At 36.0% G+C, this 13668-nt stretch overlaps 1 protein-coding gene across 1 annotated transcript in view; it reads right to left on the bottom strand.

The window, feature by feature from the left end:
• Positions 1–13668, bottom strand: part of ADSS1 (adenylosuccinate synthase 1) — a 79665-nt gene that overhangs the window by 21072 nt on the left and 44925 nt on the right. The window contains 3 exon segments of the mRNA XM_074291043.1: positions 334–400; positions 1207–1257; positions 4590–4652. Coding sequence (XP_074147144.1) covers positions 334–400; positions 1207–1257; positions 4590–4652 — 181 coding nt within the window.

The raw sequence follows: 13668 nt of genomic DNA on the forward strand, positions 1-13668 counted from the left end.
GCCATGTCCACAGTCAGATAGAGATAAGAGTCCATGAAACTGTGAACTCCTTGAGAGTAAGATCTTTTTTCTGCCTTTTTTGGTTTCACTAGTATTGAGAATAATGCTTAGCAAATTGTAAGTGCTTAATAATTGCTTGCCAACTGACTGATTCCCTGAATGAAAGGACCTTACAGGTCACTAAATCACCTCCTCTCCCATTTTACAGATGAGGAAACTGGAGGCTTGACATTTTAAATGATCCACCCAGAATCTCACAGGCTGCCTTTCCCCACATGCACCAACTTGCCAGACTGAAGAATCACAATAGAGGAAGTGTTGGGATATAATTACTTTTTTCCCTCTTGAGCCTGACGTTGCATTTCCTGAAGTCCATCAACTGCTTGGTGAAAATCGAATACTGTTAAGGGAAAATGGAGAATGGAGGAGAGAGAGAAGCTGTTAGAAAGGGGACACCAGCAGGATCATTGTCAGCGTTAGAAAAGAAATGGGAAAAGTTGGGAAATGGGAGACCTTTTGATGGAGGAGAAAGAACATTTCTGGGGGAGAAGGGAGTGCCAGGGGCCTGAGTTTTCATTCTAGCTCCACTGCTCCCTTATGATATAACCTAAAGCAAACAACTTGATCTCTCTGGGTCTGTTTCTTCCCCTGTAAAGTGGAGAATAACAATCCTTCCCTGGCTGACTTTATGGGGCTGGTGGGGAATCCTATGAAATAATGCACGGTAAAGAGAGTTGGAAACAATAAAATTCTCTATACACCCATGGAAAAAATGGGCAGTGCTGAACTCTGGCCTGCACAGAAAAGGATGGTGACAAAAGTCATTGCCTTTTGGAGCAGAGCTAGTTAAATATGGAACTGACAGATCAGGAATTTTTTTCCTTTGACTAATAAATTGAGGAGAAATGTTATGCTATGGGACTGGGAAAGGGAGTGCTTGCTCTTCTCATTTTTTTGACTTCCAGGGCAGTGTAGCCCACTGGAAAGAGCACCAGTACTAGTAGTCTTGGCTCTTCTACATGTTAGCTAATGTGACTTTGGGCAAATCAGTTCCCTGAGTCTCAGAGCTACTCACTATAAAACAGAAATAATACTTGTTCAATTTACACTCTAGAAATATTATGAGAAAAGTATCAAATAAACCTTAAAGCCCAGTAGAGATGGGAAGGAACTATTTCTATTTGTCTCTGGAAAAGGGGTACTCACCAATGTGGGCTCTGTCTGAAATGATGAGTCTTTTTTCCCAGTCTTTCAGACCTGCCAAAGACAGAACCCATAGCTCAGACCTTGTGATATCTTAATTATGGTGAAAGAATAGAGGAAAATGGCTTTCTTTTTTGTTAGATCTCTCTGATCTTTCTATCTCTTCTGGAAACATATGTGCCTTTGTGTAGCATGGTCTAAAACATCACTGATAATTATTTTTGTGCTGGCATATACTGTAATTCTGTCTTTTTCCTTTTTTTTTTTCCTTCTTTTTTTGCTGAGGTAATTGGGGTTAAGTGCTCAGGGTCACACAGCTAGGAAGTGTTAAGTGTCTGGACCTCTTGACACTTTTTAAAATTTTGAGGATCCCAAAGAGCTTTGATTTACATGGAATATACCTATCAATGTTTTCTATATAAACAAGTGAAGCTGGTAAATTTTAAAAGTATTTATGAATTCATTTAAAAACAACAATATGTAGTATAAGATTATATTGCTCTATTCCTGGAAATACAACGATCAAAGACAATTCCAAAGAACTCATGATGAAAAATTCTCTCTCTCTTTAGAGAAAGAACTGATAGAGTCTAATATAGATGAATTCATACTGTTTTTTCGCTTTATTTTTTGTTTTAACATGACTGACATAGAAATATTTTATATGATTTCATATTTATAATCTATATCAAATCATTTAACATCTCAGGGAGAAAATTTGGAACTAAATTTTTTTTAAAATAAATGTTAAAAATTGTTTTTACGTGTAATTGGGAAAAATAAAATATTTTTTTAAAAAATAACAATAAACTCATTACGAATGAACACAAATGGTGTATTTTAACTATACTTCCCAAAACAAAGAAATTTAATGAGAAGAATGGTATCATTTTGCTAATTTTTGCACTTCTTTTTAATGTGTAGTTAAATAGAAGACAGCTGGATTTTCATATTTGCTCTGCATCCAATCTGTTGGGATATGTTATTTTGATTAAAGTATATGAAGAAAGTACAGTATTACAGATATGTAGTTGGAAAAGGCAATAGTATTTTAGATGGCAAACTACATCTTAGTATTATTTTAAAAATAATTTTAACTTTGCAAAACCCGGGTAAGGACCTCAGAACTTCAAGGGATCGGCAGATGACCCTTTGAGAACTGTTGGTCTGTACTTTCTGTCCTCAAATATGGATTTTGCTTACACTGTAAGGATGTCATGGAATCCGATATTCATAAAGTAAGAGGCCTTTAAAGACAGGAAGTGGTCAGGTTGTGAAGGCTGGAAGTAATAGAGAGCCCCTGGTACTTATTGAGTAGGAGGAGGGGAAGTAACATTAAACTTAGGAAAATCACTTTAGCAGCTGAGTGGAGGATGGATTGGAGTACAGAGAGATTTGAGGCAAGGAGACCAATTAGAAGGCTATTATAATAGACCAGGTGAAGAAAAGTGATGAGAGTCTGCACCAGGATAGTGGTAATGTGAAAAGAGAGAAGGGAATATGAGTGAGAAATGATGTGAACCTAGAAATCAAAAGATTTGATAACAGAGTTGATACATGGAGTGAATGAGAATGAGGAGTTGAGGATACTTTGGATTGTGAAGTTAGGGGATCTGATAGATGGTAGTGCCCTTGGAAGTAATATAAATTTGGGAAGAAGGGAGGGTTTGGAGGAAAAGATAATAAGCTCCTTTTTGAATATGTAAAGTTTGTGATGACTTTGAAGCATCCGATTTGAGATATACAAAAATCACTTGATTATGTGGAGCTGAAACTCAGGAAAGAAACTAAGGATATATATGTATATGTGTGTGTGTTTGTGTGTAATAAAATCACCAGGTAAAATAGTATAGAGGGAGAAAAGAAGAGGTCCCTGAACAAAGCTTTGTGGGATACCTACATTTAGTGGGTATGACACATTAAGTTCTGGCAGAGGAGAGATCAGATAGGTGGCAGGAAAATGAAAAAAGAAGAATATAATAAAAACAGGGTTGGGGTTTGGCAAGGTATGATCAAAAATAGACAAGGGATTACTGAGCAAAGAATATTATAGAGTTGAATTGGTTCACCAAGGAGTTAAGCGGGGGAAAGAAGGAAAGCATTGCTAGTGAAAGTAATAATCTGGAGGAAAACTGAGGGATGAAGGGATTAGGGCTCATAAGTATGAAGAACAGGTTTAGAAGTCATAAGGCATAGGAAAAGATGGAATGACAAGATATTATAATCTGATGAAGGGATTTGGATCTCAACAATTCTAAAATATGATACCCTAAACTGAACTCAGTACCCAATGAGTGATCTGAGCAGGGCAAAAGACAGTAAAACCATCAACTCATTCAAACATAATCCTTTAGGCAAGGTCAATTCAGATCCTTTTAGCTTCTTGGAGCTGCCATGTCACTTTTGAATTCCATTAAGCATTGCAAAATAGGCTTTTAAAAATAAAAAGCCTATGTCTTTTTTCAATATCTATTGTCTAAACATATCTTCTATAATTACTTGGACAATAATTTTTTTTAAAAATTCAAGCAGAAGATCTTGTTAGATTTGGTCCGTTGTTCTAATTTCTTAACTGATTTGATACCCATTTGAATGGTTTTAGGAAGATTCTAAAGATCACCAAAGTAGGATCAAATACCAGACACTGAGATCTTTTCTCAAACTAAACTGCCAACCATTCAAACTCCGCTGCAGAAAGTGCAACTTCATTGGGCTGGCCCCTTTTTTTGAATGCCAAACATAATGCTTGCCAAAAAGATTGTTTTATGGAGGGCAAATGTCAGAAAGTGGTCAGAAAAAAAGTGATACAAAGACATTCTCAATGTTTCTTTTAAGAACTTTGAGACTGATTCTGTGACATGGGAGACACAGGACTCCCCAGAATGGTAAGCCCTCATCAGAGAAAGTGCTATGCTCTATGAACAAAGCAGAACTGAAGTAGCTCAAAATAAATGCAAGAAGCTAAAATATAGAGATTCCACCCCTAATGCTCACAGGACTCTTTGCGCCTGATGTGTGATAGAGATTTTGAGCTCATATTGGTCTGATCAGCTTCAGTCAGACTCGAATATAGTGATATTATTTTGGTTCTCTTCAAGAACAAAGGACAACCACTACTGATCTGAGCCATGTGTCTTATTCTATAAGATTAAAGTAAATCAGACAATCCATGTGATCAGCTGGGCAGCCCAAATGAAAACACTCCTATACTTTTGCCAGAATAATCTGGTGACTATAGCTATTGAACTGGTCCCAAATTCTCAAATATTTGAAGAGAACTAACTCAGAGAGGAGTTAGTCCATGAAATACTTTCTCAGGACCTAATACAATGGGAAGAGTGGATGTGATTTTCAGAGTAAAGGAAGAAAAGATATTCCAGACTTACCTTTCTTCTCATTTTTTTCTGCTTCTTCAAATAGGCCAGGTAAATGGATGACCACACCATTGCCTGAGAGACACACATGAGAGAGAGGTTAATTGCTTAAATATAAGAACTAAAAAAAAAGTTTGCCTCTTTATGGGGGATTTTCTCCATTTAAAAAAATATTCCTGAAGAATTTGACCATCTCAGAAAACCTCAATATGATTTTAAGTGAAAGAACTATTTGTGTGTGCCCTTGGTCTCTGAGTGATCCATTGCAGCCAATGCAGAGTTATGACCAGGACAAATTCTTTATTCTCCCCAGTCTTTCCAATTTTCCCTCCTTGTTGTTCTTTACACACTCTCTATCCCTTGTCTTTATATTCTTCCCCATGTCTGGAGTCCTTTTCTTCCTTCAAGACTCCACAGAAGCACCATTTTCTACACCACTCTTTTTCAGATTTCTCATATTACTAGCCTCTCTCTCTCTCTCTCTCTCTCTCTCTCTCTCTCTCTCTCTCTCTCTCTCTCTCTCTCTCTCTCTCTCTCTCTCTGTGTCTCTCTCTCTCTGTGTGTCTCTCTCTCTGTCTCTCTGTCTCTCTCTGTCTCTCTGTCTCTCTCTGTCTCTGCCTGTCTCTCTGTCTCTGTCTCTGTCTCTCTCTCTCTCTCTGTCTGTCTCTGTCTCTGTCTCTCTCTGTCTCTGTCTCTGTCTCTCTCCTCCTCTCTTTCTCTCTCATACTTCCTATTAAACCTCATTTTAAATGACTTCATATATTCAAGCAATAGGAATGAAAGTTGACTCTCTGAATTCCAGTCCTAGCTCTGTCATTTTTTTCACTAAATAAACTTGTTCATCATGTAAATTGATAAGGTCATGGCTGAGAACTGGAAGGGACCTTAGAGGTGACCTAGACCAACAGGCTCATTTTACTTCATTTATATTTTGGTTTCATTTATTTTACTCTGTATCAGTTAATATTCATGGCTCATTAGAAAACAATAATATTTCATTACATTTATACACCAGTTTTTCCCCATAATTCCCCAGGTGATAGATTTTTTTTTTATTGTTAAAAATGTTGCTGTGAGTAATGTTTGGACAGTTTTGATTTCTGAACTTTTGAGGGATATTACTAGTAATGGGATTGTTAGGTCAAAGGTTATGAACAATTCAATCACTTTCCTTGTATAATGTCATTCACAGTTCTACCAACTATATATGTATATATATATACATATATACATATATATATATGTATATATGTATATATATATATATATAAAAAACATATGTCTTAGTTCTCTATATATCTTGAATATCAGACTTTTTCCTAGTTGACAAGTTCTCTTTTTTAAATTAAATATTTTCCTTTTCTTCTTTCCACTTTCTTTCCTTATTGAAAAAAAAGAAAAAAAAAACCTATCAAAATGTGTAGTCAAGCAAAACAAATTTCCACATTTAGTTATGTTCAAAAAATATTTCTCAAGCTATCATCTCTCTATCAGATGGTTAAGTAGCATGTTTCCTTATATGTCATCTGGAATCACGGTTAGTCATTGCTTTGATCAGACTTCATTTTAAAGTATTTTTTTATCAAAACTTTTGATTTTCAAAACATATGCATGGATAATTTTTCAACATTAACCATTACAAAACCTTATGTTCTAAATTTTTCTCTCCTTTCTTCCCACCCCCTCCCCAGATGGCAACTAATCCAATATATATATATATATATATACATATATATATATATATATATATGTATATATATATATATGTTAAACATGTTAATAAATATATGTTAAAATCAATATATGTATACATATTTATACAATTATCGTGCTGCACAAGAAAAATCAGACTTCTTAAACTTTCAAAATTGTTTATCCTTAAAATATTGTTATTATGCAAGTTGTTCCATTGATTCTTTTCACTTCACTCCATATGAGTCCTGAAACTCTACTCTTTATCAGTTGTTATAGGTACAATATTCTATTACATTCATATACTTGTTTTGTTTAGCCATCTCCCAATTGATAGACACTTCTTCAATTTCCAATTCTTTGCTACCTCAAAAGGAGCTGAAATTAATTTTAAAAATATATTTGGTTCCTTTTCCTCTTTCTGTGGTCTCTTGAGGACAAAAGTAAATATAATGGCTGGATGAAAGCATATACATATTTTAATAACTTTTGAGGCATAGTTCCAAATTGCATTTCAGAATGGTTAGAACTGCACCAAGTGTAGTACTACTAACAAGTGCAACAAGTGCAAATTTGTGTGTGAGAGAGAATATTAGAGTTCTTTTAATATTCATTTCTCTAATTATTAGTGATCTAAAGAATTTTTCCATATGGTTATTAATTAAATTTCTTTCTCTGAAAAATACCTGTTCATCTCTTTTGGCCATTTATTGACTGGGAAATGGCTCTTACTCTTATAAATTTGACTCAGTTCTCTATATACCTCAGAAATGAGAACTTCATCATAGAAACTTTCTTCAAAGATTTTTCCCCTCTTATTTACTTCTCTTCTAATCTCAGCTCCATTGGTTTTGCTAATGCAAAACTTTAAAATGTTGTGAAATCAAAATTTCCATTTTACTTTCTGTCATCCTTTATGTTTGTAGCTTATTTTAATATATGGTGTAAGATGTTGGTATAGGTTAATGCCAAATTGCTTTCCGATATTCTCAAAAGTTTTTTTTTTCAAATGATGATTTATTATTCAATAACTGAAACCGTGGAGTTTATTAAATACTAGGTTTCTATGCTCATTTGCCTTTGTATATTGTATACATAATCTGTTTCATTGATCAACCTTTCTATTTCTTACTCAGTTCCAAACGTTTTGATTATGACTGTTTTGTCTCTTTCCTATTTTTTCATCATTTTCCTATAGATTCTTGAAATTTGTTCTTTCAGAATTTTTCTAATTTTATAAATTAATTTTATTGGTATTGGAATGATACTAGAAAGTAAATTAATTTAGATAGGTAGTATTGACAGAGTCTCTTCTAATTATTCACGTCTAGGCTTTTGAATTTTATTTAATCAAATTGCCAGTGCTATCTTTTATGATCTCTATCCCTTGTTTGTTTAAGAATGTAACCTGAGAAAATCTTGAGTTGTCCATAACTCCCCTCACTTGAGAGGTATCTCAGGGTATGTGTGTGTATGTGGGGAAGGGAGAACAGAGGGATAAGAATAAGAATCTTATTATTCACCTGTTTTGTTAAAAAAAAAAAAAAAAAAATTAAATGGAGCAGGTAGGTGGCGCAGTGGATAGAGCACCAGCCCTGAAGTCAGAAGGAACTGAGTTCAAATCTAGTCTCAGACACTTTAACCCTTCTTAACTGTGTTATCCTTGGTAGTCACTTAAGCCCAATTGCCTCAGGAAAAAAAAAATAATAATAAAATAATAAATACATTCCATAAAGGTTGGATACTATGTACTAAAGATATGGAACAGTTCAAGAAGACATAGGTGGGATAACAAATACTTTCTGCTCCTCCTTAGTTTTAGAAAGAAAGATTTATCTTTCTGAACAGGGGCTTCCAAGGTCCTCTTCCCCAATGAGACAACTCCTGTTGTTCCTGAGAAGAGGTGGACTGGCATTTCAGAAATGCCTGGAAATTCTTACATGAAGAGATGCAAAGTGAAGTGAGCAGGACCAGGAGAACATTCTATATATTCTAACAGCAACATTGTGTGATGATCAGCTATGAGCAATTTAGCTCTTTTCAGCAATACAATAATCCAAGACAATTCCAGAGGACTCCTGATGGAAAATGCTATGCACATCCAGAGAAAGAACGATGGAGTCTGAATGCAGACTGAAGTATGGTCTTGTAGCTTTCTTTATTTTTTTAGCTTTATTTCTTTTTTTTGGCCTGTTCTTCTTCCAAAACATGACTCATATGGAATGTGTTTTTAAATGATGGCACATGTGTAGCCTATATTAAATTGCGTACCATTATAGGGAGGGGTGTTGAAGGACATAATTTGGAAAATTTTTAAAAAATGAATAAAAAATTTTACATGTAGTTGGAAAAAAATTACCATTTAAAAAAAGAAAAAAAAAAAAAAGAGGTAGTCTGGTGGAATAGAAGAAACTGTGGACCAGGAGCCCTGATGAGTTCAAGTCTTTGTTATGTCATTAATTCCCTGAACAACTTCCAGCAAGTCATTTTCTCCTCTGTAAAATGGGAGTAGGGTGGAATGAGATAACTTCTTAAATTCTTTCTAGCACTAATATTCTGTGATTCTGCCAGGATTTCACAAATCTCTGCCTTCCTTGGTCAGGTCAGGCTGCAGCTACTGAGGCACTAAGCCATGAATATTCTTTTTTCTTTCCCCTGAGGCTGGGGTTAAGTGACTTGCCCAGGGTCACACAGCTAGGAAGTGTTAAGTGTCTGAGACCAGACTTGAACTCTGGTCCTCCTGAATTCAAGGCTGGTGCTCTATCCATTGCACCACCTAGCTGCCTTGCCATGAATATTCTAAGGGTACTCATGACCCTAGGAAAGTATCAACAGTTTCTCCCCTAGGATGGTGGTGGGGCTTAAATTGAGTGATGGTAATGAGGAGAGAGATGGCCCAGTGAATAGAGTACTGAGCCAGAAATTAGAAAGACTTGGATTCAAAACTATCCTCAGACACTTATTACCTATTAGCTAAAGAGGGGATAACAATAGCACCTACCCCTAGGGTTGTTGTGAGTGTCAGAAAAGATATTTATTAAGAGTTTAGCAAAAAGCTTGGCCCAGAGAAGGCTATTAATAAATCCTTGCTTCTTTCCCTCTAAGCTAGTGATTAGGAACAAATAACAGTAGAAACTTTAGAAGAAAAGTTGTAGTGAAAGTTGTGATTAGAAAGGGAACAGAAAACCTGTTGTGGTCAAAACAGAGTTCATGGTTAACCAAATACGAAAGGCTAGAATAGACAGAAAAATGCAACTGGTAAAAAGCCTAGCAAGTCAGTGTGGAGAACAGACTGAATGAGGGACTGCCGGTTCCCTTTGGCAGCTGGCTGGTGCAGTGGGTAGGATGCTGCGTCCAGAGGACCTCAGTTCAAACCTGGTCTCACACTTACTAGCTATGTACGTGGGGAAGTCTCTTAACTCTGTTTGCCTTAGTTTTCTCGTCCATGAAATGAGCTAGAGAAGGAAATGGCGAACCATAGCTTTGCCAAGAAAACCCCAAAAGGCATCATCAACACAACAGCAGTCTCCCTAGAGCCTCTCTCTTTATAGCCCCTTGAACGAATCAGCGTTTTTTCAACATGTCAGGTGGTTCAGGACTGAAGTGGGAAAGAGATTAGTGTGAGAGTAACAGTTCAGGATTTAAAGAGAATTAAAGATGGACTATTTTCAGGGGAGCCTCAATTGCATTCTGAGAAAAAAAATAGAGTTAAGAATCAATGTCCCAGTTGAGGTAAAGATTTATAAATGAAAAGCAAAGTAAGTAAACATGTGTGTGGCCCAAACAGAGCAGAACTAAAGCCTGTAGGAAATTTTGATGGTAATCATCCTCACTAAGCTTCAGAAATTTTAAAAGTTAATCCTTAGCACAATTTTTCCCAAATCTTAGTTATTTGGTATGCATCAGCCCTCCTACTGTCTCCTTCCATTAGACTATGATGCTGGTTTTCCAACTTGTATCTTCCCTAGAGTTGAGCTGTGAGATCCTGGATAAGTAATTTAACCCCTCCCTGCCTCAATTTCCTCAATATTAAATTATATATCCTGCACATGAACAGAATATAATAAAAGTGGAAGGATGAAGGAAGTGTCCTGTTTATTTGATATCCTCTGGGCCAAATTCCACTTTACCCCCCTGCCTCTCTGATGACCTATTGCCACTCACTCCTTCCCTTAGAATTTGTGGTTGTTTGTTCTTTGGTATCAAAGAGCACCATGATGTCAGGGAGGTGATGTCATTACATGTAAGAGAATTGGACTGAAGTGAGGGAGAGTTGTGCAAAGGCATCAGCTTCAGTTTCCCCTCCAGAGCCAACTGGGTCCAGTGGCCGAATCAGGACAACTGGAGATGCCCTGGATGCAGGGAGAGACCAGACACAGAGAAGGCAAATGCCTTTTTCAAACAGGAGATTTGTCTCCAGTGGGATTAGACAGAGATGAGTGACTGTCATGCAGAGGAGCAACAGAGTATAAGTTACATTATGGGAGTGACTCAAAGCCTTTGGACACGTCTCAGAAACCAAAGGTCATTCAAATACCAAATGGACTCTGTAAGTAATAACTGAAATAAATGGCAATAAATGAAAATAGTGGGTCCTAGGACCCAGGTTTGAGTCCAGAATTTGCTATTTGCGAAGTGTGTGACTGTAGACAAGTCATTTTCCACTTCCAGATCTCATTTTTCTTCTTTGTAAATTGAAAGGATGAGAACAGATGATTCCCAGAGGCTCTTTTCAGCTCCTATTCCCATATGAATATCTAAAGACCGCCTCCTGGAATGTTTCCCAGGATGAGAGGCAACAGCTGCTGCTGGGTCAGGACATTCTGCCTTTTGGTAGGAGAACACTGAGAACCCTATGTCCCCCTTGAGTCCAGGGCCAGTGGACCCTCTGCAGGAATTACCTGGCCACTTCCTCAGTATCATCTACAGATTCTGGTAGGCTTAGCTCTAGCTCACTTTAAAAAGTGACTCATTCATAGAATCATATCTTTAGAGTTAGAAAGGACCGTAGTCAATTATTCTCATTTTATAGATGAGCAAACTGAAGCTGAGAGACATTCAATGACTTGTTCAAAGTCACAGAGTTAAGATTTGGACCTAGACACTAATTCCAAATCCATTCCACTTTTTATCTATCAAGCTTACCTTTAGCTGCAGAGTTCCATGAGGACTCTTTGCTAGGAATATCTGGAAAATGCTCAACTGGGATGGAGGCTCAGAACAGGAGAAAAAAAAAAAGCTATGACCATGGGTTCTAGATTTAAGGTTCTAGATGTGTTTACTGATCTAGAGCCTAAAGTTGAAGTTTTAGACTGGGAAGAGACCCTGAAAGTCAGGCACTGCATCCCTCTTCTGCATAAATGGGCAAACTAAAGCACAGAAAAGGGAATAAAGGACTTGTTCAAAGGAGGAAGAAATAAATGAGCTAGAATTGTAATCCAGGTTCTCTGATTCCAAATCCAGAGCATCATTTTGTCTTTGCAAGAACTATAGAATCTCAATAATGTGGTGATTCAAGGCAATTCCAATGGACAGAGAGAGAACTATGGAGACTGAATGTACATCAAAGTATAGTATTTTCATCTTTTTGTTGTTGTTATTTGTTTACTTGTTTTTTCCTCATTTTTTCCTTTCATGTTTTGATCTGATTTTTCATGTGGAGCATGATGAACATGAAAATGTTTTGAAGATTGCAAAAAACAAACACAAAATTAAAACTAAAGAATCTAATAGAGACAGGCTTGTTGCAACTTAGGATAATAAAATTTGAACCAAAGGTCATTTAGTCTAGCTTCTCAAAAAAATAACTACAATAAAAAAACAATCAAAATTCCCAAACAAGAGTGAAATTGGATTAATAGTTTCTGACGTTCCTTTCAGTCAAATGTATACTAGAGCCAACTCATTCAGGTTGGGAAGAGCAAATTGTTAAATTTTCAGTGTGAGAATTGAATTTTTACTGAGAGCACAAAAATTGGCAAATACTACAAATATGGACTTGATATTTATTGTTTTGTTGATTTTCTAGACTTAAGAATGTGATGGAAGAAAAAGTGTTAGCAATGTGTGTTAAACTTTTTTTATACTTTTAGATTTACTTATTAAGTACTTGCTAGAATTACAATGGTAACTTTGCCCCCCAAAACTTCAAATTACAATTTATACAATGTAATTATAAATTTTTGTTTTATCAATGAAAATTGTGACTATTTCTTATCTTCATAGAGTTTTCATTTTATAATGGGATATTTTTATAAGAATTAAAAGGAATAATCCAGCAAGATCTCATATGATTCATATTTATTATCTGGAAGATATCATTTTACATTTTTTCATTTTATAAAATTTTAAAATTCAAATAACATTTTATTTATTTTTTAGTTAAATATATGCAATATTTTTAAACATATTTTCATATTTGTCATATTGTGCAAGAAAGATCAGATTATAAGGGGAAAAAACCACGAGAAAGAAAAAACAACAAATTGCATCTTAAACTTAAAAATTTGTTGTGCATATAGTTTTCCCCCAAGAGAACTGGTTGCTAAATATTTATCAGCACACCTCTGCTTCCAACTCTAAATCTATGAACTTATCAACCTGACACCCAGAGATGAGAAGTGATTTTTTTAAGGTCATATAGTCAGTGAATAGTCATTGCTCCAAAACAAAAATAATTCACTTCCATATGGCAGCCCTTGAAATACTTGGAGACAAGAATCATATCCTCTCCATGTCCTTTCTTCTTTGGTATGGCACAGATTATATAGATATCTAAGTATTTGTTACCCTCTTCTGGAAACCCTCTAGATTGTTAAAAATGTTCTTCCTAAAACATATTGACCCAAATAACACAACAATCCAGATATGTTTTGAGCCATGGTAGAACACAGGGGAACTAATCTTTTGCTCTTTCTGGACACTGACTGCTTGAATGTTGAATAAGATCATTTTAATTAACAAGCATTCATTGAGCACCTACTATATACCAGGCACTGTGCAGAGTACAGTTAAGAGGAACCTACAGGAAAGATCATCCTAGTTTGTCTTCTGTGTCATTCTTTTGACTCGTTCTGAGTTTTCCAGCCAAGTCACCCACCTCCCTTTCTCCCTGCTTTGATATTAATTGTTGTTTATTCATGCCTTTCCCTCCTGTATTTATAAAGTTAATTCCTAGGAGTCAGGGATGACTAAATTTATCTACACTAAATTCTGTAATATTAGATTTGATCCACCTTTCCAACCTAAGAAGCAGAATATGAATGTTACGGGGATTTGGAATACGTCCATCCATGAAGATGGCAGGGACATTCGACTTGTGCCAGGAGGACCAGCACAAGTGGGGACATTCCGTATGGGGCTATTATGTGTTTGGGGACAGCTTCTTTCCAGCTGGAAC

Source organism: Sminthopsis crassicaudata, chromosome 2 (assembly GCF_048593235.1).
Source record: "Sminthopsis crassicaudata isolate SCR6 chromosome 2, ASM4859323v1, whole genome shotgun sequence".
In the NCBI taxonomy this organism is placed as follows: domain Eukaryota; kingdom Metazoa; phylum Chordata; class Mammalia; order Dasyuromorphia; family Dasyuridae; genus Sminthopsis; species Sminthopsis crassicaudata.